Source organism: Mixophyes fleayi, chromosome 2, assembly GCF_038048845.1.
Source record: "Mixophyes fleayi isolate aMixFle1 chromosome 2, aMixFle1.hap1, whole genome shotgun sequence".
Classification (NCBI taxonomy): domain Eukaryota; kingdom Metazoa; phylum Chordata; class Amphibia; order Anura; family Limnodynastidae; genus Mixophyes; species Mixophyes fleayi.
Window position 1 is genome coordinate 370,872,564 of NC_134403.1, and position 26,265 is coordinate 370,898,828.

General features: G+C 40.7%; 1 protein-coding gene across 2 annotated transcripts in view; it reads left to right on the forward strand.

The window, feature by feature from the left end:
- Positions 1–26,265, forward strand: part of LSAMP (limbic system associated membrane protein) — a 524,444-nt gene that overhangs the window by 217,283 nt on the left and 280,896 nt on the right. For both annotated transcript variants that reach the window (XM_075197389.1, XM_075197390.1), the window contains exon 2: positions 2,202–2,434. In XM_075197389.1, coding sequence (XP_075053490.1) covers positions 2,202–2,434 — 233 coding nt within the window. The remainder of the gene's footprint in view (positions 1–2,201; positions 2,435–26,265) is intronic.

Below are 26,265 nucleotides of genomic sequence, written 5' to 3' on the forward strand. Positions count from 1 at the left end.
TTTCTGTCTCCATTACTGAAGTCATGTTGTCTTACCTGTCAGTCTTTGATTAAATCTTGGTCTCCATGAAAATGGCCACCTCCATAAGCATCAATAGGACACAATTTCTGAATTGTGTCATCATGCCACAGATGGCGAAGCCAACCACGTCTTGTACTGGCTCAGCATCAGGGAGAATGCCAGACTCTTCAGGGAGTGAGGGAGGTCACCCCTATTTCAGGGAGTCTCCCTGACATTCAGGGAGAGCTGGCAAGTATGTTGTAACCTAGTAATTTAGGCTACCACCATCAGTAGGACTACTATCATTGCCGGTGGTTTCTCTGGCACTGGTGAGAGAGCCGCATCGTATAAAAAATCTGCCTCGGGACGCAGAAGAAAGGCGAGCTGCTTTATAAACGCTGTCGCAGACAAATGGAACAGGACACCATTTTTAGACATGCAGCATATTAATACTCTGGTATCCCACAAGTTGCTGCCCCCCACCGAGGAGCCTATTTTTCGTTCTTAATCTCTGCAATTTATCAATAAAATCTCGCCGGGTCATAGCGACATTCAGCAAACTCAACATTACTGGCCCAGAGCTATAAGAGTTAAATTACCGCTTGGCAACTATTTAGCTTGGGAAGCGTTTGCCACTGAACCCCTTGATTTATATGGCGATGCTCTATCGCCTCTAAAAACGACCATTTCCACCAGCCATAGTGCTATTGGCCCTTTATAAATAAACCCCATTGAGATAATTGTAAGATCTCATTGACAATAATCATATTAGAAGCAAATCATTGTGTGTGTGTGAGCCCCTATTATCTATGTCAATGAGGGAGAGGAGACATACTGAGCAGTTTTCTGATGGTTTTAAAAGAAAGATAGATTGTAAGCTCTTGGACAGGGCACTCTTACCTCTCTGTCTGTCCGTATTACCCAGTATTGTTTTATTACTGTGTTTGTTCACAATTGTAAAGCGCTACGGTATTTGTTGGCACTATATAAATAAATGTAGATGACGAAAGATGGCTTCAGCTACTGTAGCTTTGTGGCTATCATTTTCAGCCAGACAATAAACCCAATCTATGAATATATGCAGCCGGTTAATGAATAGTAATGGGAGGCCAGATTGCACCCGTCTTTATTACACCTACTATTAAAGCCGCTCTGGAATGATCAGTGTTCCCCGGTTCCTGTGGAGACCGGCTCTTTGTGCGCTGTGACCTGTGTCACTCTAACAGAGTGATGCATGATTTAGAGCGCTCTACGCTGGGAAATCATTTGGTGCTTTGTGCCTGATTCCCCGGCAGCCAGACCGATGCATTAGAGAACCGTTTGGAACATAAAACTTGAAACGTTTATAACATGAGACGCTGTTTCCTTATTGATGATACAGAATGACACATGTAATTATATGCTCTCCGTACACAGAACCACTCAATGCTTTCTGGAAATAGCTTACCTTAGTCAGCACAAGAGTTTATATTGTTCCTGTTGTAACACTTAGTACTTTATCATGTGCTCTGCATGTGGGGGCTGCTTATGGGAACTGCCCACCAGGAAATTTGCAAAACATTAATTGTCGAACTTGTGTTAACATGTTGCTTTATATTATGGCCAAGTCGAAAATATTGTAGAAATCAAGAGCCAGTCAGTCAGATTTTATTAAAATAATAAATGCATATATTTTGTAGCAAATATAAAAGACATTGGCAAACATTTCTGAAATTTTAAGTATTCATAAGCAATTAATCAGACATTTACTAAACGAAAATGAAAGCTAAATACAATTGGCTGCTGTGAGTTACAGAACCTTTTCTACAATGTTTCCTGTGCACCAGTTTTCACAAATGTGCCTTATTTTGTATTACTTTGGTACTGACTTGAAACCGCACTTTACTGTAAGTTAAGATTAGGGGGTATATTTACTAAACTGTGGGTTTAAAAAAGTAGAGATGTTGCCTATAGCAACCAATCACATTTTAGCTGTCATTTATTTAGTACATTGTACAAAACGACAGCTAGAATCTGATTGGTTGCTATAGGCAACATCTCCACTTTTTTAAACCCACAGTTTACTAAATATACTCCTAAGATGTCTATTGAAGGTGTTTTAATACCTTCCTCTATAATTCAGTCTGGTTCTTTGAAACGTTGACCCCTTTGCATTGTTCTCACTCTCTCTTGTTAAACGATGGATTCTCTTTATTTTCCAGATGTTTCATAGAAGACAGGAGCTCCAAGGTGGCATGGTTGAATCGCTCAGGCATCATTTTTGCTGGGCAAGACAAATGGTCCCTTGACCCCAGGGTAGAATTGGACAAGAGAAGCGTTCTGGAGTACAGTCTCCGCATCCAGAAGGTGGACGTCTACGATGAAGGACCTTATACCTGCTCTGTGCAGACCCAACAACACACCAGGACAACCCAGGTTTATCTGATTGTTCAAGGTAAGCACGAGATAAGTTACTTACGGTGGGCTGAGAACACCCTACGCCCCAATACAATTTGGAGCAAATGTTTTAATCTGAGAATTGATGAAGAATCTTAAAGGTGACCTCCTGTTAGTGCTTATGATCTACTAGGCTCAGACATGGGGGTATATTTACTAAACTGCGGGTTTGAAAAAGTGGAGATGTTGCCTATAGCAGCCAATCAGATTCTAGCTGTCGTTTTGTAGAATGCACTAAATAAATGATAACTAGAATCTGATTGGATGCTATGGGCAACATCTCCACTTTTTCAAACCTGCAGTTTAGTAAATATACCCCTGGAGTTTAAATACAATGGCTCTGTCATTCTGGACAGATAGATATGTGCCATCTGCAATGCACTTCTGGTTGGGCAAATGCCCCTATTAATAACCCTCAAGTACATATACACTTTCCTGTGTTAGGAACGGCTCTGGTAAAATATTCTGCATCTACTTTTGCAGAATTACAGGCTAGAGCAGAATATAACATTGCATGACCCTGGGAACGTATGTCAGTTTTACCCTTTGACTGTCAGTGATTTCAGTTTTACCCTTTGACTGTCAATGTTCTAGGATTTATATTGATTCCAGACGTACATCTAGGATGCCATTGACCTAAATCCTATCTAACATCATTACACAGCCCCTCCATCAACATTGGCTGCAGTTTAGAACTTCAGTGAGCTGAGGTGCGACCTACTCACATGTAAATAGGGATCATTTGTACATCCTAGACACCTGATCAATGTCTCCTTTGTAGGAGTTTGATATATTCCACATTGTCTTCCCTATAAGCAGAGAAGAAGACATAAACACAGCCTTTCAATCATCATCATCATCAGCTATTTATATAGCGCCATTAATTCCGCAGCGCTGTACAGAGAACTCACTCACATCAGTCCCTGCCCCATTGGAGCTTACAGTCTAAATTCCCTAACACAGACATAGACCGAGAGAGACTTAGGTCAATATGATAGCAGCCATGTTTTTGGGGGTGTGGGAGGAAACCCACGCAAACACAGGCAGAGCATACAAACTCCACACAGAAAAGGCCATGGTCGGGAATCGAACTCTCATGACCCTTATGCTGTGGTGAGGCAGAAGTGCTAACCACTGAGCCACTAACATGAGTGAGTTAACTCTGTATTTAGACCTCAGAACACAAAATGTATCATCTGAAGTTCAAGTATTTACAAATTTGCTTATTCTAAAACACAGCAGCTAATTACTTATGATAATAAAGTTAATGCCCAATTGATCACCATGGCCTAAGCTGGACTTGAGACACATACCCATATTTACACCAATGTACACCAATGTGACTAGGTATATAGGGACTAGAGTGTTAGCTGTAGGGTACAGAGCAACGGGGAATGCAGAGTTTTCGCGCGGCTAACGTGGCACACTCCGATACATTGTTACCATTTAGACAGGTGCTGGAACATTCCATTAGTCTAAACTAAAACAGTTCAATCTGTACTTTGTGGTCTGATCCCAGTCCTTAGCGCACATGATAATCTACATTCTAAAGTTCACTTTTCGGATTACAGAAGACGCAGCCTTTTATAATTTCCAGCTATTATAATAAAGCCCCAGAGAGTCTTTCTCTCAGATACATCAAATTGAAATGAAAACTAATCTAATATCAAAAAATGTAATCTGCTGATTCAGGCTTAATAATTAATGGGCACCAGAAGAACAAAATGACTTTTTCTGTGGAAACTTTCTGCCCAGCCCTCGTCATATCATTATATGTAGAATAATTATTTAACCGTACAGGGAACATTCCTTTTACCCTAAATTGTATCTTAATGGAATATAAATCTCCGCTGAGCAAGGCTGAGCTGTGTAAGGAGTCTCAGGGGATTATATTCAATTTCACATTGCCCAGCAACCCCCAGGTCCTCGGCGTTGGGAGAATTTCCACGTCTTTGTACAGGATATGGAAATTATATTTAAAGTGAAGCTATGGCAAGAAAAGGGACTACACTTATTCGGGAACTTCTTGCAGGAACCAAGTCCTCTTAACCGCTTTCATTTTAAGAAGATTCTTTTTTGGGTCTTCAGTATAGGTCTGTAGATAAATAAATTGGATGTATGAATTTTTTGCCCCTAATGAAATGTGGTTAAAACCACAATCTTCCAGCACTAGGTTAACAGGAGCCTCATATTACCGCACTGTGCTGTTAGGACACCCTGCTCTTTCACTATATAACTCTCAGTCTGTGACTTGCTGCTGCCTCCATTCCCATCCTCACATCATGTCACTGCCCCTGTCACATGCAGCCCTGTCCTCACTCACACATCACTCATCTCCTGATATACTCTGTGCTGCTGGGGGACCCTGCTCCTTCCACTATATAACTCTCAGTCTGTGGTTTCCTGCTCTTAACTTTCTTACATCATGGCAGTCCTGATATTATTAACCTCTCCCATTTTTAACATTTGCTCCTATTAGATCATGCAGGCCTTCTCATTCACTTGGCTGAGCAGGTAGAACAATATGCTACCTTTAGTGGCGTTGTCACTAATTACCAATATCCACCACATACAGTGGTAGGATCTGCAATACTGCTCTAACCATAGCCAATAATCAGACCCCTGTTTCCATTATCTCCCTTGCACAAGGCAAAGAAAAGCTCATTGCTGATTAGTTGCTTTGGTTTTAGCGCAGTTTTGCACCTTTAAGCAATGTTAGTAATTACCACTCAACGCGTTTCATAGGAGCCAATAAATATTTCAGGATATATGGTAATGACATAATGATTTATCATTGTTCTGTGCAGTAGGTTTTACTTCCAGTTTTCAAAAAAACTGCATTATTTCCCAATTTGTACTGTTCCTAAGTATCACCCATTGTCTGTGACTTCACCATCGTCTCCAACATACAGGATGTGTAAGTTAAAAGCTCTATATAAACCTATGTTTACTGGCTGATCTGATAAACTGTGGACAGTTAAAAAGTAACATTCAATCAGGGGTCGCAGGGATGAAAAATGACCCGGGGACATTCTGCGTTCCTGGGATGTGACATTAATGTCAGCGGCATTCTATCATCGCCATGTGGCGGATCTTTAATTGGGGCCGCGTTGGTGAACACAAAGGCAGGGTCGTCAGGTCGAGATAATGGGCTGGGGGGAATCTTCTGTGGATGAGATGTGTTGTAGACTCTTTATGTGTCTTCCATGTACCTAGTGTGTGACAATGAGTGTACAATGAGTGCACAAGGAAACCGCGCTGTTGCCCTGAGCAACCAATGCAATTGTAACTGTCATTTCTTTTCAAACTTAGAAAATGAATCTGATTGGTGGTTTCGGGTTACAGTATCTTTTTCTTTCGTACCATTGTTCAAGGCTTCTAAAGCAGCGATAGGCATCCCTATTACACTGCCGCGGCCACATGGTGACACCTCACCTTCAAAAGGGCCACACATTAGTCTTAATCTTAATAATAAGCTAAATCAATCAATGTAATCAAAGACAGAGACGCCTATCATTAATAACATATCAACAGGCGTTTTATACAAGTGTTACAAACTATAACAATCAAATGCAACAATAACGCAGGAATAAGCTGGGGGCCACAGGTGAAGGATCGGAGGGCCTCTGTGGCCCTGGGGCCGCTTGTTACCCATTAGTACCCAAGAGCATCCTTTAAAATTACAATTATGAATATTAAAAGTGGGGTGTTTAAATGCAGACAATTGCAAAATATTTGAAGAAGTATTACCAGTTACATTTGTTTTTCTCTGAACTGGTCCAAAAAACTGTACAAAACTGTACTACGAAAGCAAACTAGTCTATGGATGTATAAATCTGATCTTATCTGTGGATGATGAACAGATGCAATTGATTCTATTTAACGTAGTTTTTCCTAATAATTAAAATAGATGAAATGATAGATTTATAATGGTCCACTTTAAGGTGTCACTAGAACGGTGAATAGATAGATAGATAGTTTATATGAGATAGACAGAGAGATAGATAAACAGACAGATAGATAGATAGATAGATAGATAGATAGATAGATAGATAGATAGGAGAAAGATAGATAGATAGGAGAAAGATAGATATATATGAGATAGATAGATAGATAGATATGAGATAGATAGATAGATAGATAGATAGATAGATATGAGATAGATAGATATATATATGAGATAGATAGATAAATAGATAGATATGAGATAGATAGATATGAGATAGATAGATAGATAGATAGATAGATAGATAGATAGATAGATAGGAGAAAGATAGATATATATGAGATAGATAGATAGATAGATATGAGATAGATAGATAGATAGATAAATAGATATATATGAGATAGATAGATAGATAGATAGGAGAAAGATAGATATATATATGAGATAGATAGATAAATAGATAGATATGAGATAGATAGATAGATAGATAAATAGATAGATATGAGATAGATAGATAGATAGATAGATAGATAGATAGATAGACAGACAAACATCTCATGTTGCAGTCTTTCTAAACATTGTACTATGCACAGATATAGTTATTAGGTGAGAAGTCCATGTTAGTCTTACTATTTACTTTTAAGCATAAATTCCATAAATCTCAGTGAGGACAGAACACCCAGCCATAGTTTTAGCACAGCACTATTTTGGCTGAGATTCTCCTCTCGCTGGGGCCTTGAATTTCTCCGGCACGGAATTGAGTTCTCTGGCACTTCAGTAAAACAGTGAATTATTATCATTATTATTTCAAGGTAACTAAACTCTGGTGGGGTCATATTTCAAGGCTGGAGAAGGATTCATTAGGGCCGTGACTGAACCACTGCCTGTAATTGCAGGAGCACAATGTATAACGAAAAAAGTCATCTGTGGTGTGGAGAGAGGAAATGAGTGTACCTGCCAGCTGACTGTTGTCCTGACAGCCGGGAATGTAGGGAGGACAGTGGAGGGTGCCCAGCGCACCTGGGACTGGTGCAAATGACAATGGAGGGGTATTTTTAGGGTCGGGGAATTGGGTGTTTCAGTACCCCAAGGCACCCTCTGGGATGTATCCATGCTCCTCAGAATGACATACCTCGCTCATTCACAAAGTGACCAGTCTCTCTTCTCGGAGGATCTTGATTCCATCATCATCATCACCATCTATTTATATAGCGGCACTGATTCCACAGCGCTGTACAGAGAACTCACTCTTATCAGTCCCTGCCCCATTGAAGCTAACAGTCTAAATCCCCTAACACACACACAGACAGACAGACAGACAGACAGAGAGAGACTAATGGCAATTTTGATAGCGGCCAATTAACCTACCAGTATGTTTTTGGAGTGTGGGAGGAAACCGGAGCACCCGGAGAAAAGCCACGCAAACATGGGGAGAGCATACAAACGCCTCACGGATTCCAAAAATTATGATTTCAACCACAAGTTTGAATAAATCAACTACAACTTAGAATTAGCTACTGAACTATCGACTAAACAAGTACTTAAATGTTGACATTAATTGACAATTTGTAATGTCAACCCTGTGCATTAGCGCAGTCTGTCCGCCAATTTAGTTGTTCTATCCCCGAAAATCAGCCCTGACACTTCCATTCCAAGCGTTCAACTTGACAGAGTCTCATGATTGTTAGACGTCCACGTGATCACATCGGTCGCCTTGTAAGTAGGAGCAGCACTTGGATATAGTGACAAGCCAATGGATTGGATAGATACAATTAGGGATGAGCGAATTTTAAAACTGCTCGGAATGTTGACCTCATTTCCCATTCCACTGCTGAAATCCACACATTTCTCTGGCGGGATATAACTGTCAGTGCCCAACGTGGAACCCAATCATTTTTGTTCTACTCGAACTTCACCTTTGTTATATCCCAATCACCCCTTAGGGCAGAATGAACTATCCAGCTCTATTGATGGACTATAAATCCTGCGGGATTTATAAATAAAATGTGTAATGACATTCTGAGAAAAGGCGAAGCAAAATGTGGACATGAAAGATCGTCAAAGATGGTATAACCGGATCTTCGCACCTCTGTGTTTTCGCCATAATGTCACTCAACTTTAGATAAATGCATTAAAGGACAACGTAAATGGTTAAGTGGTAAATATACACACTGTTAAACTTTATTACGGTTTCCTGGTCTTCGTTATTTATACTTTACCTTTTTTCCCCATTTCACAAAACAGAAATGGGGGTACAGACAAAGGGGGAAATACGTTTATGTCCCATTAGATTTAATTCAGGCCTCCAGAGGTCCGAAAATCTTAAAATTGCAAGCAGTATTTGTATTCAGCGACAGTGAGACTACGTCACGCGGTTCAGCATCTTCGTCTCGGTTGATAAAAAACACCTTGTCCTCTCCATGGGCCCCCTCGGGTAGAGGGACATAGGCTTCTGCCATGTACGTCCACTTATAACGGGTTATATCCATTAGATGAATTCTGGACGGTATAATTCGGATGGAATACACACGAGGGGGTTTGCGAAAAACTAGAGTGTAATTTATAAACCTGTGTGAATCATATTTCCAGTTCAGGCATATTTCGTTTTATTAAATCTGCTGCCGTTCAATTAATTAAATGTTACGAAAAGAAAAAAAAAAAAGTTCTTCAAAAAAGAACTTTACTTAAGCTTACATTAAATAATAATAATAGAAAAGACTGATAATAATGTTCCCCAGAAACCTTCAGATCAGTCCGTTTTCATTAGTTCTAACATAAAAGTGGAACCCGCCGGTCTAATTAAACTCCCAACCTGTCTCCTCTCCGGCTCCTGTGCCTGTGCCGGATTACGCTCCCTGCGCACGCACGGATCCGTAGTCTGCGTTTCTCTTCTGTTTCATGTTTGTAAAGGAGAGAAGATCAGAAACAAGAAATATTTTTAATGATCTGCGAGCCGGAGCTGAGGAGAAGAGACGCTCTGATTAATTTGGGCCAGCGAGGTTCCTTTGAGTTATCTGTGTTGTCAGGGGTCCTCATTTATTTCTTTGTAGCTCTGTTGGCATCCAGCTGCCTACCAGCAACAGATAGCGCTAACTACCACGAACAGTAACTCGTGTTGCTTCTGGCTCATTAGGGGTTAAATGCAGGGTATAGATACTGAGCTAAATTGCTCGTGCGGTACGAACGATTAGACTGTTGTAGGGGATTCCCACGTTTGAATGAGCCCTGATTTCTAGGCAGTACCCCCACTTCCCTCTAAGATCCGTCGCTTTAATCATTTCTGTATGAAGAGACGAGCGCTGTCAACGCTGGTGAGCCAAACTTGTCTGTTAAACAGCTACAGTGAGAGTGTACGCTATGCGCAGGAGCTGATTGGATTGGTCAAGACGCTCTGCCAATCAGCTGCCACACACAGTACATACCCACAAAGCAACTTTGGCAATATTAAATATTTGAACCAATGCTGGTTTATTGATGATAAAAGCAAAATTAGAAGCAGGGGCTTGGGAAATGAGAATGCCGACTTCCCGGAATGTCAGGGAAACTCTAGAAATAGTCAGTGCTCTCCCGGTCTTTTCAGAGAGCCCGGCCATCTCCCTGATGCCAAGTGGTGGGCGAACCGATGCGTATATCGTGCCATCATACTGCGGTGGATGGAGCGTGTTGACTTTAATCACATGATTTTTGTGTAGGTTTGCAGTGACAGTAAGGGCAGTTCACTAGCCACAGATTACGTGGGTGTTGAGTATGTTTAAGTATGCTGAAAGGGGCATTTTTTGCCCTCCTACAACATACATAGATGTATGACTATTTCTCTGTCTGAGAAGTGACCCTGTGCGTCATCGCAATCTGACACAGAAACGTCGGTGACTGTCACCATTCTGCATATGAGTGAGGTCATTCAGGCAAACGTAGGTGAAAACCTTAATGGTTAAACCTGATATTTACAGTGAAGTATAAGATAATGAACTTGACATTTGCAGTAGAGGAATCGCTCGCCCTGCTCAGTGTCCCCAAATTTATTATGTGATAAGATAAGAATTTTAGCATCCACGTTCCAGGGACTTTCGTTATTACGTGCTTAAGTACAAGGGACCTAGCTGCTTAATGCTGTCCTATCTGAACCAGCTGCCACAAAACAAACGCATGCATATGGCAACGTGCACAGGGCCGAACACAGCCGGAAAAAAATATACAGCTCAACGCTTTAAGGCTCAGCCACTAGCAATGTATTAAGGTGCAAGTGTGCACTTAAATCATAGTAAACAATCTCTAATTAGTTTATATCTGTCTACTGCAAGTTAGACAATAACAGCATTTGTCCAATTGGTCGATATGGCCTTAGTGACTATTGTGTCTTGTGTCTTGCTGTGCGGTCCATTTCATGTTCATTCAGGTGTACAGAACATTGCCTAAATGACCCTAAAAGCTTTTAGGTTTGTTTTGTGTGTAATATTGAAGTTGAAGCCTTTATTATTGTTTTTATTATAGTATTATTATTATTAATATTAACTTTTATTTGTTGTTTACTTTTAACTACAGCTGCCGAGTGTCTCACCCCTTGGTCAATATAGCCCTCAAATGTGGGAGGGGGAAAGGGTCCCAGGGGATAGACTCTAGAAGCTGTTTCTGATTAATTGGGTTTCTGCATATTATCACCACAAATGGTAGCATTTTACACCCCTAGGCACCTCTCTGGGGGCGTGGCCACCCCCATCGTGATGTGGCAACGCCCCCATTTTGATGTGGCCACACCCCCATTTTGATGTGGCAATGCCCCCATCCCGCTGGAATGGGAGGTATACGATAGGTATATCTATACGTATATTGTTATTATTGTAATTTGATTTTCCCACAGAGCCGGACAGTGGGGGAAACAGGACATACATAAAACAGGGCATACATAAAACAGGACTTACATAAAACAGGGCATACATAAAACAGGGCATACATAAAACAGGACTTACATAAAACAGGGCATACATAAAACAGGACTTACATAAAACAGGGCATACATAAAACAGCACTTACATAAAACAGGACATACATAAAACAGGGCATACATAAAACAGGGCATACATAAAGCAAAGGCTTACAAAGTAAGCAAAATAAATGCGGACATGAAAACAAAGGATAGGGAGGGTCATATCCATAAGAGCCTGCATTCTAATGGGAGCCTACTAATCCATGATCTATAGGTATATTTATGTTTGTATATCTATTAGGAGAGAGAAAGCTATAGCAGTGATGCCTTCAGTTTTATTTGTAAATTAGTGGTGTCACTCCTGTAAAATATAATTGAGTCATTTCACCATGAGAAGCGAGGCCAAATGACGCGACTTGCGATGAATCGCTTCAAGTTGGTGGGCAAGTCCACCAACTTGCCCACTTCACTAGGAAGTAGGCAGCATGCTGGAGAATTTACTACTCTCCCGGGAGCCGGGGGACCTACCCGGAAATCGTGAGTCTCCCTGAAGTTCTGGGAAAGTTGCAGGCATGCTGAGTATGAACAAATACACTTTCACAGTATTTGGTGTATAAACACGATCAAAAGTACAATTTTTTTTTGTAACATAAAACAGATATTAGACACATACAGGTTGTGGTTTTATACAGGTCTCAGAACTCCCGTTTGTCTTCCATTATATCCTGACCTTGACCTTGAAGTGACAAGGTCATCAGAGAATGAGGTTAGAAGATGCCTTCGGACGTCTGTGTTCCTGTCTCTGTGGCTAAGTGTCAGCTGTGTTGTATCAAGGCAAAGGGTTTTCCAAGACTATAATTTTCGCAGCGAGGAAGCTGTTTACAGACCAGAGAATTAAGTACCTTTAATGAACTGAGCAGAATACTACAACCATTAATAACCTTCCTGCCAAACATCTCAGCGAAATGCAAAATAGCCGTTAGTAATGAAGGAAACGTCATTGCCGCTGAAACATGTCTTATATAATAAGTAATTACGCCATTGCAGAATACATCATTTAATATCCTACCGAGTAAATAGATTTCCCTGCAATGGACAGTTTCATCTCATAAGAATTTCCCATTGAAGGACTAATCAGAAAAAGACTACATATTAAAAAATATTACGGGCTGGCCCCGTCCCTTTCAAACAGCTAGAACACTTATTTCCTAATGGTTTGAATTAGGATATTAGGAGTAAAAGATTTATTTCCCATTCTGAAATTATACTGGGTAATAAAGACATCATTTCTCAGCAGAATAAATACATATTAAATTGATACAAGATTAATTCCCCTCATATATTTAATAAAGCCTTCACGAACAAAATGTCCATCTCCATATATGTATATAATGTAGAAAAGAAAACAAAAGATTAAATTAAAGGAGATTTTTGGGAATTAAATATTCCTCGGGTGATTTAATGGGGTTCAAGGCCGCTATATCAGGTGAGACAAGGTTTTCTAGAAAAGGCTGCGTCTGTAATCTGATAAACGTCACCCTTTATCGAATGACATCTGGTGGATGGGAACACTTTGCCTTCTATAAGTGACCAGCACATATTTAGAGAGACGGAGAGGGATTAACTCCTTTATTCATATTTGCTCACTAATGGGTCATTTTAGCCGATCAACAACCATTATTTGGATATACTTTTGGTGATTTAATAGCAATAATTTGTTATTATTTTTTTCTATCACAAAACTGGATAATTGGGGAATTGTTATATGCTAGTATTTACGGGTGTGATACATATGTTACATGATCAACATTTATATGATCGACACAATAATATAGACAAGGCCGGAATGTCAACAATTATGAGATATACAGTGTTATTATGTCAACAAATGAAATGTAGACAGTGTTATGAGGTCGGCAACTCAAATGCAGAGAATAATAACCCTAACCCTAAACCAGTAACCCTAACCGAATCCCTAAGCATAATCCTATCCCTAACCGTATAATACTGTCTACATTTCAATTGTCGACCTAATAATAATGTCTACATTTCAATTGTCGACCTAATAATTCTGTTGACATTTGAATTGTTGACCTAATAATACTGTCGACATTTGAATTGTTGTCGACTTTGTGAATGTCAACTAAATGAATGTGTAGACGTCTACCGCAATACTATATTTACTGCCAACAAGTATTCTGTAACTGAACACTAAAATGCCCGTCCCGCTAGTATACTATTGTATTTCATGTGAATACGCACATTAATCAACATAAAAGTTAGGGCACCAACTTGTGTTCTTCTCTGAGCCAAATTTATTACCCCAGCCTCGTTCTTGCCCCATTTTCTGTTCAACCATTTCCACTTTCTTCACTTTTGTCACGTAAATATCAGCTGTTACTTTAGTTTGTGTCTTGTCGCTTTAATATTTTTAATACATCCATATATTAGATCATTGTGGAGGAAAATTGTGATACGTGGATTCATGGCCTCTGTTAGATGTGCGTTGTCTTGGCTCAGTGTGATTCTCCCCTGGAGTTTACAATGTCCCAGGACAGACCTGATACTTATGGTTTGTGCAGCTTCTGTTAAAATCCTCAGGGATCCGTGGAATTGAGACTTTTCTTGGTGAGACGATTTTTGTGAAATTGGCTAGTTCAGCTCCCTGCGGGAGGCTGGGACAGATGTTTAACGTCTTCCATTGATCTCCATAGGGCGATTAGGATAAATTTATCGTCCACGCACTAAGGAATTCGGGAATTTATCGTGCGATCATCCACAGCGGGGAGCGCTGCTGAGATTCAAACCTTAAAGTGTAAAGTGCTCTGTGAGATGAGATTAAAGTTTCTCACCTGTCTACAAACACCAATATTTCATTTCAGTTTTATTATATTCTAAAACACCCCTAAGTGCTGCAGTCTTAGATTTTTATCATATACGGAGAAGTATATAAATCTCTCTTTTCTGTGAAATTAACTCCTAAAATGTTATTTTTGATTTTAAGTATATAAGAAAAAGACATCAGAATCACAATTCATTTTTGAAATGTAGCTTTTAAAATGCAAGTTCTAGAAAAACGGAAGAAGCAACATAAAATGGAGCGTATTATATTATAAATTTAAAATATGCGTATATCTTGAATTTTTTAAAAAAAATATTATTTTTTTTAGGCAAAAAAATATTGTTTTTTTTCTGGAAACATAAACATTGACATTTTAGAAGTGTGACACAAAAACACAATAAAAATACAAGTACCTATACTTTAAGGGGTGCTTCACTAGGATCACTGCATCTTTTAAAGGACAGGAGCAGTCTCGTGAGGTGAGGAAAAACAAGCAAGAAACCACAGACTCAGAATTATATAATGGAAGGAGCAGGGTCCCCAGCAGCACAGAGTATATCAGGAGATGAGTGATGTGTTAGTGAGGACAGGGCTGCATGTGACAGGGGCAGTGACATGATGTAAGGAGAGGAATGGAGGCAGCAGGAAGTCACAGACTGAGAGTTATATAGTGGAAGGAGCAGGATCCCCCAGCAGCACAGAGTATATCCGGAGATGAGTGATGTGTCAGTGAGGACAGGGCTGCATGTGACAGGAGCAGTGACATGATGTGAGGAGGGGAATGGAGGCAGCAGGAAGCCACAGACTGAGAGTTATATAGTGGAAGGAGCAGGGTCCCCAGCAGCACAGAGTATATCAGGAGATGAGTGATGTGTTAGTGAGGACAGGGCTGCATGTGACAGGGGCAGTGACATGATGTGAGGAAGGAAATGGAGGCAGCAGGAAGCCACAGACTGAGAGTTATATAGAGGAAGGAGCAGGGTCCTCCAGCAGCACAGAGTATATCAGGAGATGAGTGATATATTAGTGAGGACAGGGCTGCATGTGACAGCGGCAGTGACATGATGTGAGGAGGGGAATAGAGGCAGCAGGAAGCCACAGACTGAGTGTTATATAGTGGAAAGAGCAGGGTCCCCAGCAGCACAGAGTATATCAGATGAGTGATGTGTTAGTGAGGACAGGGCTGCATAACAGGGGCAGTGACATGAAGTGAGGAGAGGAATGGAGACAGTAGGAAGCCACAGACTGAGAGTTATATAGTGGAAGGTGCAGGGTCCCCAGCAGCACAGAGTATATCAGGAGATGAGTGATGTGTTAGTGAGGACAGGGCTGCATAACAGGGGCAGTGACATGAAGTGAGGAGAGGAATGGAGGCAGCAGGAAGCCACAGACTGAGAGTTATATAGTGGAAGGTGCAGGGTCCCCAGCAGCACAGAGTATATCAGGAGATGAGTGATGTGTTAGTGAGGACAGGGCTGCATTTGACAGGGGCAGTGACATGATGTAAGGAGAGGAATGGAGGCAGCAGGAAGTCACAGACTGAGAGTTATATAGTGGAAGGAGCAGGATCCCCCAGCAGCACAGAGTATATCAGGAGATGAGTGATGTGTTAGTGAGGACAGGGCTGTATGTGACAGGGGCAGTGACATGATGTGAGGAAGGGAATGGAGGCAGCAGGAAGCCACAGACTGAGAGTTATATAGAGGAAGGAGCAGGGTCCTCCAGCAGCACAGAGTATATCAGGAGATGAGTGATATATTAGTGAGGACAGGGCTGCATGTGACAGCGGCAGTGACATGATGTGAGGAGGGGAATAGAGGCAGCAGGAAGCCACAGACTGAGTGTTATATAGTGGAAAGAGCAGGGTCCCCAGCAGCACAGAGTATATCAGATGAGTGATGTGTTAGTGAGGACAGGGCTGCATAACAGGGGCAGTGACATGAAGTGAGGAGAGGAATGGAGACAGCAGGAAGCCACAGACTGAGAGTTATATAGTGGAAGGAGCAGGGTCCCCAGCAGCATAGAGTATATCAGGAGATGAGTGATATATTAGTGAGGACAGGGCTGCATGTGACAGCGGCAGTGACATGATGTGAGGAGGGGAATAGAGGCAGCAGGAAGCCACAGACTGAGTGTTTTATAGTGGAAAGAGCAGGGTCCCCAGCAGCACAGAGTATATCAGATGAGTGATGTGTTAGTGAGGACAGGGCTGCATAACAGGGGCAGTGACATGAAGTGAGGAGAGGAATGGAGACAGCAGGAAGCCACAGACTGAGAGTTATATAGTGGAAGGAGCAGGGTCCCCAATAGCACAGAGTATATCAGGAGATGAGTGATGTGTTAGTGAGGACAAGGCTGCATGTGACAAGGGCAGTGACATGATGTGAGGAGGGGAATGGAGACAGCAGGAAGCCACAGACTGAGTGTTATATAGTGGAAGGAGCAGGGTCCCTAGTAGCACAGAGTATATCAGGAGATGAGTGATGTGTTAGTTAGGACAGGGCTGCATGTGACAGGGGAAGTGACACAATGTGAGGGGGGGATGGAGGCAGCAGGAAGCCACATACTGAGAGTTATATAGTGGAAGGAGCAGGGTCCCCAGCAGCACCGAGTATATCAGGAGATGAGTGATGTGTCAGTGAGGACAGGGCTGCATGTGACAGGGGCAGTGACATGATGTGAGGAGGGGAATGGAGGCATCAGGAAGCCACAGACTGAGAGTTATATAGTGGAAGGAGCAGGGTCCCCAGCAGCACAGAGCAATGATATGAATATACTGTCCCTATAAAGTAGGAAAACTGTGGTGTGAAACACGCTTCAATATGAAACAAAGTCAATAGATTCAACTTCTTTATTTTATATCCTGTTTTCTTTCTTCTTTATGTTCTATCTCAGCTTTTCTTATGATCTCAAGCAGCATTTTTCAAACCAGTAATTAAAAATCTTAGGCCAGGAGTTATTGAAATAAGACAATAATTGCCCTATTTATTAAACACGTCTGTAAAACATGGAGAAGCCTGTTTAACATGTCCTGTGGCTGTATACCGTGGGATAAGTTGGAGCGCGAGACAGGATTTGTTGCCCTAACATGAGTCGATCTAGTTGAAAGTGTTACCAGAAGATTGGGGTCTGTTACCGCAGCAAAGGTGGGACCAATTCCATTCGGATGCGTGGTTTTGTAGTGTGATGTCCAACAAGCACCTATGGATGTGACATTCGGGTGTCCGGATACTTCAGCCATGCAGTGTATACAGACATTTTGAATTTCTGATGTATTTTATATCTTGGGTCACCTTGAGGGTAACACTTTTGGCCATGAACAAGTGAGTCTTCTAAACTCTTGTTAAACGTCAGAGTGATTTGCACAATTCTGACTTCAAACACGCAGGGAGCCGGCAGTTAATGCGCCGTCTCCTTTTACTAACATAAAAGTTGTAAAAAAAAGTTATAAAACCGCGGTCTGACGTCTTTATCTCGGTAGCTAACAAGTCAGTTACTGAGATCGGCTCTGGGTACATCAGACACAAAGTTGTTTGTCATTAATGGGGCTGTCACTGCAGCCGGGAACGTCTTTGAAAAGTGTCTCTGACGGTCACAAAAGGGGAAATAAATTGAAAGTGTAATATTCACATTATTGGGTCATAGTCAAGACTGTAATTATAATGGATCTAAAGTGGTGTAACCGGTATGGGACTTACAGCTGGGACTTATAGTTCTGCAGCTAGAAGAGAAGCAGGGTGCCACTAAGAAGAATAAAAGAAAAAAATATCTGGCCCATGGGCCGCCAGATGGACATCCTGCTTGACTTTTGTATGTTTTTGCTACGAAAACTAGAATATAAAGCTATGAATGTTGATTTTGCCACCCTCTATGTGCTTTGTAGAGAAGTATTCATGTCATGTCGCAAAGCAGCCTTCGCCCCATCCATGTTCATAAATGACCCTTATTGTCGTCAATGTGTAGCACTGTGTTTCTATAGCCGAGGAACTCGGTTGGGGCAGTATCCGAACATCGCCCAGATACATTTATAATTATGCAGAAATTACCATCAGCAAACGCTGTCACCTGGTGCTGTTATCTGTCGACAAGTGAGAGGTAGACGCCTCCGCGGGTCAGAGGACAGCCGGTAAATACCGTATCTGACAGTGTTCATTTGGAGGATGAGAATACCTGGAAGAGCTGCAGGCAGATCCTTGCAGATAGGGAACCCGGTCTTATATATATATTGACTTTTCTACAGCAGAATAGTAATAAGTTCCAGCCAAAGCCACATTTCCCTGTCCCCTTAATCTAAGGAAATTCTATGTTATCAAGAGCTCAAACATTGCAGCCAGTACATGACTTTAATGCTGATGCCAAAAATCAACCTATGCCGTCAACAGCTGAGTTGCCTGCATCAAATACTTTGAAATGTATAAGTATTTTCCTGCATTTTTATATTATTTACTGAATATTAAATTGTTCCATCTTACAGCCGGAGGGAGGGGGGTGTCAAACAAGAAAGCAAAAAGTGCTTATACTGACCCATATAAATACATAGTACATCGGGTGAACGCAGTGTTAGCATCATCTTCACCATCACCAGTAGGTGGAGAGACCACGACTCTTTACTGCAATGTTCAGGAGTCAAATCAGGACTATTAACAGGTATGATGCACTAGTTGTAATGTAATTAGATTGATGCTTGTACTCTGTATTGTAAAGTGTGAGATTGGACACAATATTCTTTAACAGGATACACAAAGCTCATTGTCAACACAGGGAAACTACTGTATACGTACGTACATAGACATACATACTTACTTACATACATAGAATTACTTACATAGACATACAGACATACATACATACATAGACATACATATATAAATACATAGACATATATACTTACATACATACATAGACATACATACTCATACATACATACATACATACATACATACATACATACATAGACATATATACATACATACATACATAGACATACATACTCATACATACATACATACATACATACATACATAGACCTACATAGACATACATACTCATACATACATACATACACATACATAGACATACATATATACATACATAGACATACATACTTGCTTACATACATACATACATACATACATACACATATATACATATACATACATAGAAATACATAAATAGATATACATATATACATACATACACAGACATACATAGACGTACAAATACATACATAAAAATACATACATACATACATAGAAATACATACATAGATATACATACTCAAACATACATAGAAATACATACACAGACATACATACATAAACATACATAGAAATACATACATAGAAATACATACATATAAATACTTACATAGACATACATACATAGAAATACATACTCATACATACATAGATAGAAATATAGACATACATACATACATACATGCATAGACATACATATACATACACTAGAAATAAATACATACATACATACATACATACATACATAGACGTACGTACATATACATACATACACAGACATACATAGAAATACATACACATACATATTCATACATACATAGACATACAAACTTACATACATACATAGACATACATAGTCATACATACATAGACATACATAAATACATACATACAGAGACATACATACATAGACACACATACATACTCAAACATACATAGACATACATACATACATAGACATACATACATACATAAACATACATACTTACATACATACATAGACATACATATACATACATACATACATACATACATAGACATACATACATATATACATAAACTTACATACATACATTCATAGACATTAATACATACATACATACATACACACACATACATACACATACATACTTACATACATACATAGACATACATATACATACATACATACATACATACATAGACATACATATATACATAAACTTACATACATACATTCATAGACATTAATACATACATACATACATACACACACATACATACACATACATATATACAACACAATTGATGGTAGCAATTACTCAGCTGGTCACTGTTGCGATAGGTAGAGTTCCCATCTGTTCAGCAATCACTGTACTCTACAGTGCATGTACTCTGTATATCACTCCTGTGTGATTGTTATGTTGTTTATTTGATTTTCTGATCCATACAAATTAAATTTTCCTACAAGGCTTAAACAGAAGAAAGAATTATGACCCCTAATTATCCTGCAGGAGAAGGCAGCTGCCGACACCTCATGGGTTACTGTATATATGACCCTCAGTGACATGGCTGAGATCAGGTGCATAAGGAGATCCCCAGCACCAGCCGTGCAGGATAAGGGCCCTGCTCCCTGCATATAACTGTGGATTAAAGATGCTATAATAATGAGAACATATCTGTAACCCATATACACACATGAAACCTATATACACGTTTGCTACTCTTATACCACTTCTGAGCTGTGTCTCTCTGTTTCTGTTGGGCCCCAGGAACTCACACTCTGTAGGTCGGCAAGGAAATACTCCCTCACATATTACTTTAAAATACAGTTGAACACCACAGATGACTGTCATACAGCACTTGTTACATCTGCAATGTTACAAATATTATATCTCCACATGTAACACGACCATTGTCTTCTTGCATTCCACATTGGAACGGCCACTTGAAAGGGGAATAGAAAACGGTTTAACGTTAACGATTTGTTTCCCTGAGAGATCGAGCTGGCAGATGCCGGTGTGGGCTACTCCCGGCATATGGGAATATTCTCAGCCTTTGGCATGAAGCAGTAACCAGGCAGATCCCTTTGTCTCTGTTCCAGGTCCCCCACGGTGTCCTGTTCTTGGCAGAATGTCCCTAGCCTGTGGGCATCATTAGGTACCAGGCAAAATGACATAAATCAGGAAATCCTGTAGATAAATGGGTTATTTGTATGCAGTTGGAGGGATATCGGCTGTGCGGCCCCTCTGAAAGGCTGAGAGAATAAGACGACAATTCTCAGTGTCTGATCTCAGAGACCATGAACTCTGAGAAACTGCGCTGTCATTCAACTGTGTCAGTCACAATAACTCGATACATAATGACAGTCTGGTGCAGATTATTTGTCATTGATTTTGGACTATAACGGACATTTTATGGCATAAAAAGGAGCCTGAATATACTGAGACTGTAACCTGATGGTAAAAGGTTAGAAATTATCAGTTCCGCACAGGGTGATCCAGTCTCCCAGCCTGAGAGATTGTTCTTATAATTATCCAGACTGAACAATATTCTTGAGGGTCCCTCCCCTCTTCTGTGCCACAAAATCCTCCACCACATCAGAGGCAGCGGAGGTCAACGATTCTTACCAATGCTCCAAAAATGGAGCATTGCGGTGGCTCAGGTGCTCTATGTAACGGCCTGAGAATTACATGCAGAACATACAGACAGATACTGAGAGTTGCAAACACACAGATATGGAGATTTAAGATGGGTACACATCTATGCAATTATCACACGATAAACGACCGTTTGATCAGATATTGCATTAGTGTGTACGCTCCCACTATCATGTTTTATTGCACCAAAACACATCACATCTGTTGATTTGGTTTTATAATCCTCCTAAAAATCCGGATCAACGATGGAGCGATGTCGGACAAATGTGGCAGTGTGTACGCACTCACGACCAGCAGTGTAGGCAGATATCTGTACAGTGTACTGAGTCACAATCTGTTGGGGCAGTACGGTGGCCTAGTGTTTAGCACTTCTGCCTCACAGCACTGGGGTCATGAGTTCAATTCCCGACCATGGCCTTATCTGTGTGAAGTTTGTATGTTCACCCCGTGTTTGCGTGGTGCTCCGGTTTCCTCCCACACTCCAAAGCATACTGGTAGGTTAATTGGCTACTAACAAATTGACCTTAGCTCTCTCTCTTTCAACCGAGATAGAAATCTTTACATCAGTGATCCAGCAAGCTGGGGGTCTTTAAATACAACACTGGTTTGCAAATCAGAAATAGGCAATTTGGGGAAACGTTTGCTGGGTATGTCCATTCAAAGTCAGTTTGTGGCTACAATTAGCTCCAGTTTGAACCGTCATCTCTTATCGAGAGTATGGCTTAATGTTACTAGGAGTCTGGGCCTGTTGCCTGCCGTGTGAGGACAGTAGACCTTATTGTTACAAGGTGTCACATCAGTTACACAACCACTCGGCAATTGCTGCATCTTTCTATAGTTTCGGCATTATAAACACTGGTGAAGTTTAAAGTTTTAAGAGCTAATGAGATTTCACGATTTGAAACCTTGATCATTAACCACGATTTTATAGATGGTGCAGTAAGTAGGAGTCAGAAAACAAGAGGCCATACAGCACAGCACGACGGCGCCAGCAATACCGGCATTGTACACTCGCATAGGTTGGTGACGGTGTAAATGAATATTTGGTATAGGAGACAAAGTTGAACATTGTTTCTTATTACATTTCATTTAAAAAAATACTTCTTCTCTTTTGGTTAGTTTGTTTAATAACTTGCAGGTGGCGCTGTTGCTATTGTTGTTAACTAGAGATGCTCAGGCTCGGTTCCCTGAGAACCGAACACACCCGAACTCAGCAGATCCAAGCTCCGTACTTTCGCGCGCCCTCAGAATTGAAAATGAGGCAAAACGTTGTTACGTCGTCAGATCTCGGATCTCGCGAGCTTTGCCTTCTATAGGTCCCACCCTCCACGGCGATCCAGCACCATTTCACAGAGGGACACAGAAGTGGTAGCACAGTGCTTGGCAGTCTCTAGAGCAGTTGGGCAGCATCATAGGTAGAATAGAAAGAGGAGGGGTAGGAGTGTTCTTCAAAGTCTCCAGTGACATTCAGCAGAGCTCCATTGCTCTATTGCTAATTGTCATTGGTGAAATAGAAATAATAGGTCTGGCAGACTTGGTCTTCTAAATCTGCAGTCTTTGTTTGAAAGTGTATGAAAATAATATTGTGACCTGTGAGGTGGTCAAGATTGACTGCAAATGACTTGAAATTAGTGTTATAGAGGTTAATAATAATGTAGGGGGGGGAAAAAAAGCAAAAATATGTGATTTTAGCAAAAAAAAAAAAAAAGGGATTTTAGAAAAAAAAAAAAACGGGACCCAAAAACAAAACACGCAAGGGCGGTTTTGCCAAAACTAAAACCAGAACACGAAGTTAATCCAGATCCAAAACCAAAACCAGAACACAGGGGTCAGTGAGCATCTCTATTGTTAATAACGAAAAAAAGGGTTTCCAGTTACCCCAATGAAAAGCCCTAATCTCTACAGAAATGGGCATTTTATCTAACGATAAGGGTTTGTTTCACCTCGCCCTGTACATTATAGGGGTTAGGGTAACACAAAGATCCTGGCCTGGAGCGGTATGAGCTTAGCGCTCCGCTGGGCCACTTTACATGTGTATGTGTGAGCCGATCAGTCGGATGATGTATGTGCAACGACACAGAGAGCCCAGAATGGGGCTCTCAGTTCCATTTGTTGAAAAATTCCAATAAAATGAAAGTATTAAAAAATACAAAACACACATACACACATACAAACACACACACACACACACACACACACACACACACACACACTCAACATATTAATATATAGCTCATATTAAATATAATTTTTTTTAAAAAAATATTTTTTATTGGATTTGAATAATTAATATTATTTAAAAACTGCTGCATTTAAAAAAAAATATATTAACGTACAAACCGTTTTTTATTCCTTTAACACATCCCGAGAAATATAGATGAATGTGATAACGAGTTTTATCACTGACAAAAGAAGAAATTTTACCTCTCTTCACCCTTTCATAAATAGACCCCTGACTTGAAACTGCAGATAATACACAACTGGTATCCAGGATACTGCTCTAAATTTAACAGGGAACCTTGAAATCTAAATGTAATCATTTTGACACAGGCCACACACAGAAATGTTATATAAGATTAAACTGTTCCAAAGTCAACTACTCACTTTCTTATCTTGTTGTATTTCTCTTTCAGTTGCTTCCTAAAAGAGGTGGCAAAATGCAAAATTGGATCATTTCCTAGGAAGAATCCTCTGTTGCAAAACTGCAAACGTGTCTGCAAAATAACCATTCTCCGTTCAGTATTCTAGTTTGTTATTACGTATATACTCGGTTTCTGAAAAGCGGGAGAGATCTGACCAATTCGTCAATCTCACCAATTCTGAATGTAAACTGGCTGCTGATTGGTCGAGCTCCCGCTCAAGATCCAAGAATGCAAAAAGATAGGGGTAACTCTTGTTGGTGGTCAATGCAAGCACAATTGTAGTTTATGCAAATTGTTTTCAATAATGCTAAGGACAACTACAATACTGGCTAAGTAAATGGGAGCATGTGTGTGGCACTGTGCATGAGAGGGCATCCTGGCGGGGTCAGACTTTGGCACTGCAGGGGCAAACGCAGGATTTGTAGAGGGGGGTTTCCACACCACGCAGTGGGCGTGGCCAGCATGCATGGGGGTGTGGCTATAATATTAGACAGTGCTTGGCTGCTCTCCAACTCTTCCTATCCCCATAATATACATAGGCAATGCTGCGTGCACTACTGTTCGGTGCAGCTCTCCCTTTTCAAGCAGAGCCGTGTGAAGCCGGGGCAGGGTCCAGCCACCTAAATTTTTACAGTGCCCCAGGCCTGGAGGGGGGTTTCCAGGCACTAAGAACCCCCTCCCCCCTCGGTTTGTCTATGTACTGGGAATAAAATTGAACTCCCACTCGGCTCTTTGTTTATGATAATGAGCACTATTGGTACATTACTGTTGGATGAGTATAAAACATTACAACACAATCAAGATGGTTGACTTATAAATAAAAATCATTCAAATTTTGACTCCTGCACGACTGAAAGTGTTTTGGGTTGTTTTTTTCCCCCACCGTTTGAAAAGTTAAAGAACTTTGTAGAAACTTTTCCTGGCGTAGGACCAGCTCCCGGGAGACCTCCGCCTGCTGGGGAGATCTGCAGATCCGCACTCTCATTCTCTTCTTAAATACCATTTAAATTGATTTTCTGTGTTGCCCATAACAAGAATTAAGAATCTGAGCGGAATTTGAAGCCATATCGAGAGAGTTCCCAAGGCTCCGTTCTGTGGATATGATCAAGTCGCCTCGGCAGAAAGAGCCTGTTTGTTAATTAAATCTGAGATTCCAGCAGCCGCCACAGATATATTGAATGGCGGATAGGCGAGTCCAAATTACAGGTGTAATTCCATAAGGGGATTTAGCTATATCGCAAATCATGAGACTGAAACCTTGTTAGTTAGTCCCGGGGTGGAAGGAAGCCGTTTCGTGCCAGCCAGACTCGGGGATGTGGCTGAACTTATTTTCAATCTCCCAAGTCCTGACATGTTGGGGTTAAAGGTCGAGTATACATTGTGATTATGTATTTATCAGTTACATTGTTATGATTCAGTGACCTTTTCGCTCATTGTATAATTGCCCTGCGGCCTTCTTGATACATTATTTTAATTTTAGAGACCTGTTAGACGCCTCTTTTTACGTGACCTAGCTGTCAATGTTGTCTGCTTGTAAAACGAAGGTTATTGAGGCAGCGTAACTCTCATCAATGGGAAAACTGAGCTAATTTCACAGTAAAGATGTTATTACGTTACCCAAAGCAAATATTCTGATTTCGGGAGCGGGGCTTATTCTTTGCTATCATAGTGGTGAGTTCTGTGTTTTACGTCTACTATTATTAGTGTTATATAATGAAAATCTGGCAAAAGTTATAAAAATATCACTTCCACAATCCTTAAGATTCCAAGTCCCGATCTTCTTGGGGCTGTCCTGATTTTCAACAGTCGAATGTACTGCATCATACAATGGATGTGGTTTTGTCCATATAGGCTTGGTCTGTTCGGAGTGGTCTTTACTGTGTGGGGCTTGGTTGGATTTGGGATGTAGCCTATATTGTCCTGATTTTTCATTTGTTGATTTTGGCAGCTAAGACTTCTAATGATTGTAGAAATGCCAATATACATCCTTAGTAGAGGGCTCCTATAATCAAGTGCCCCAAAGTAAATGTAATGTTTCATGGGTTCTCACTTCATTTCAAACATTTGTACACTTTTTAA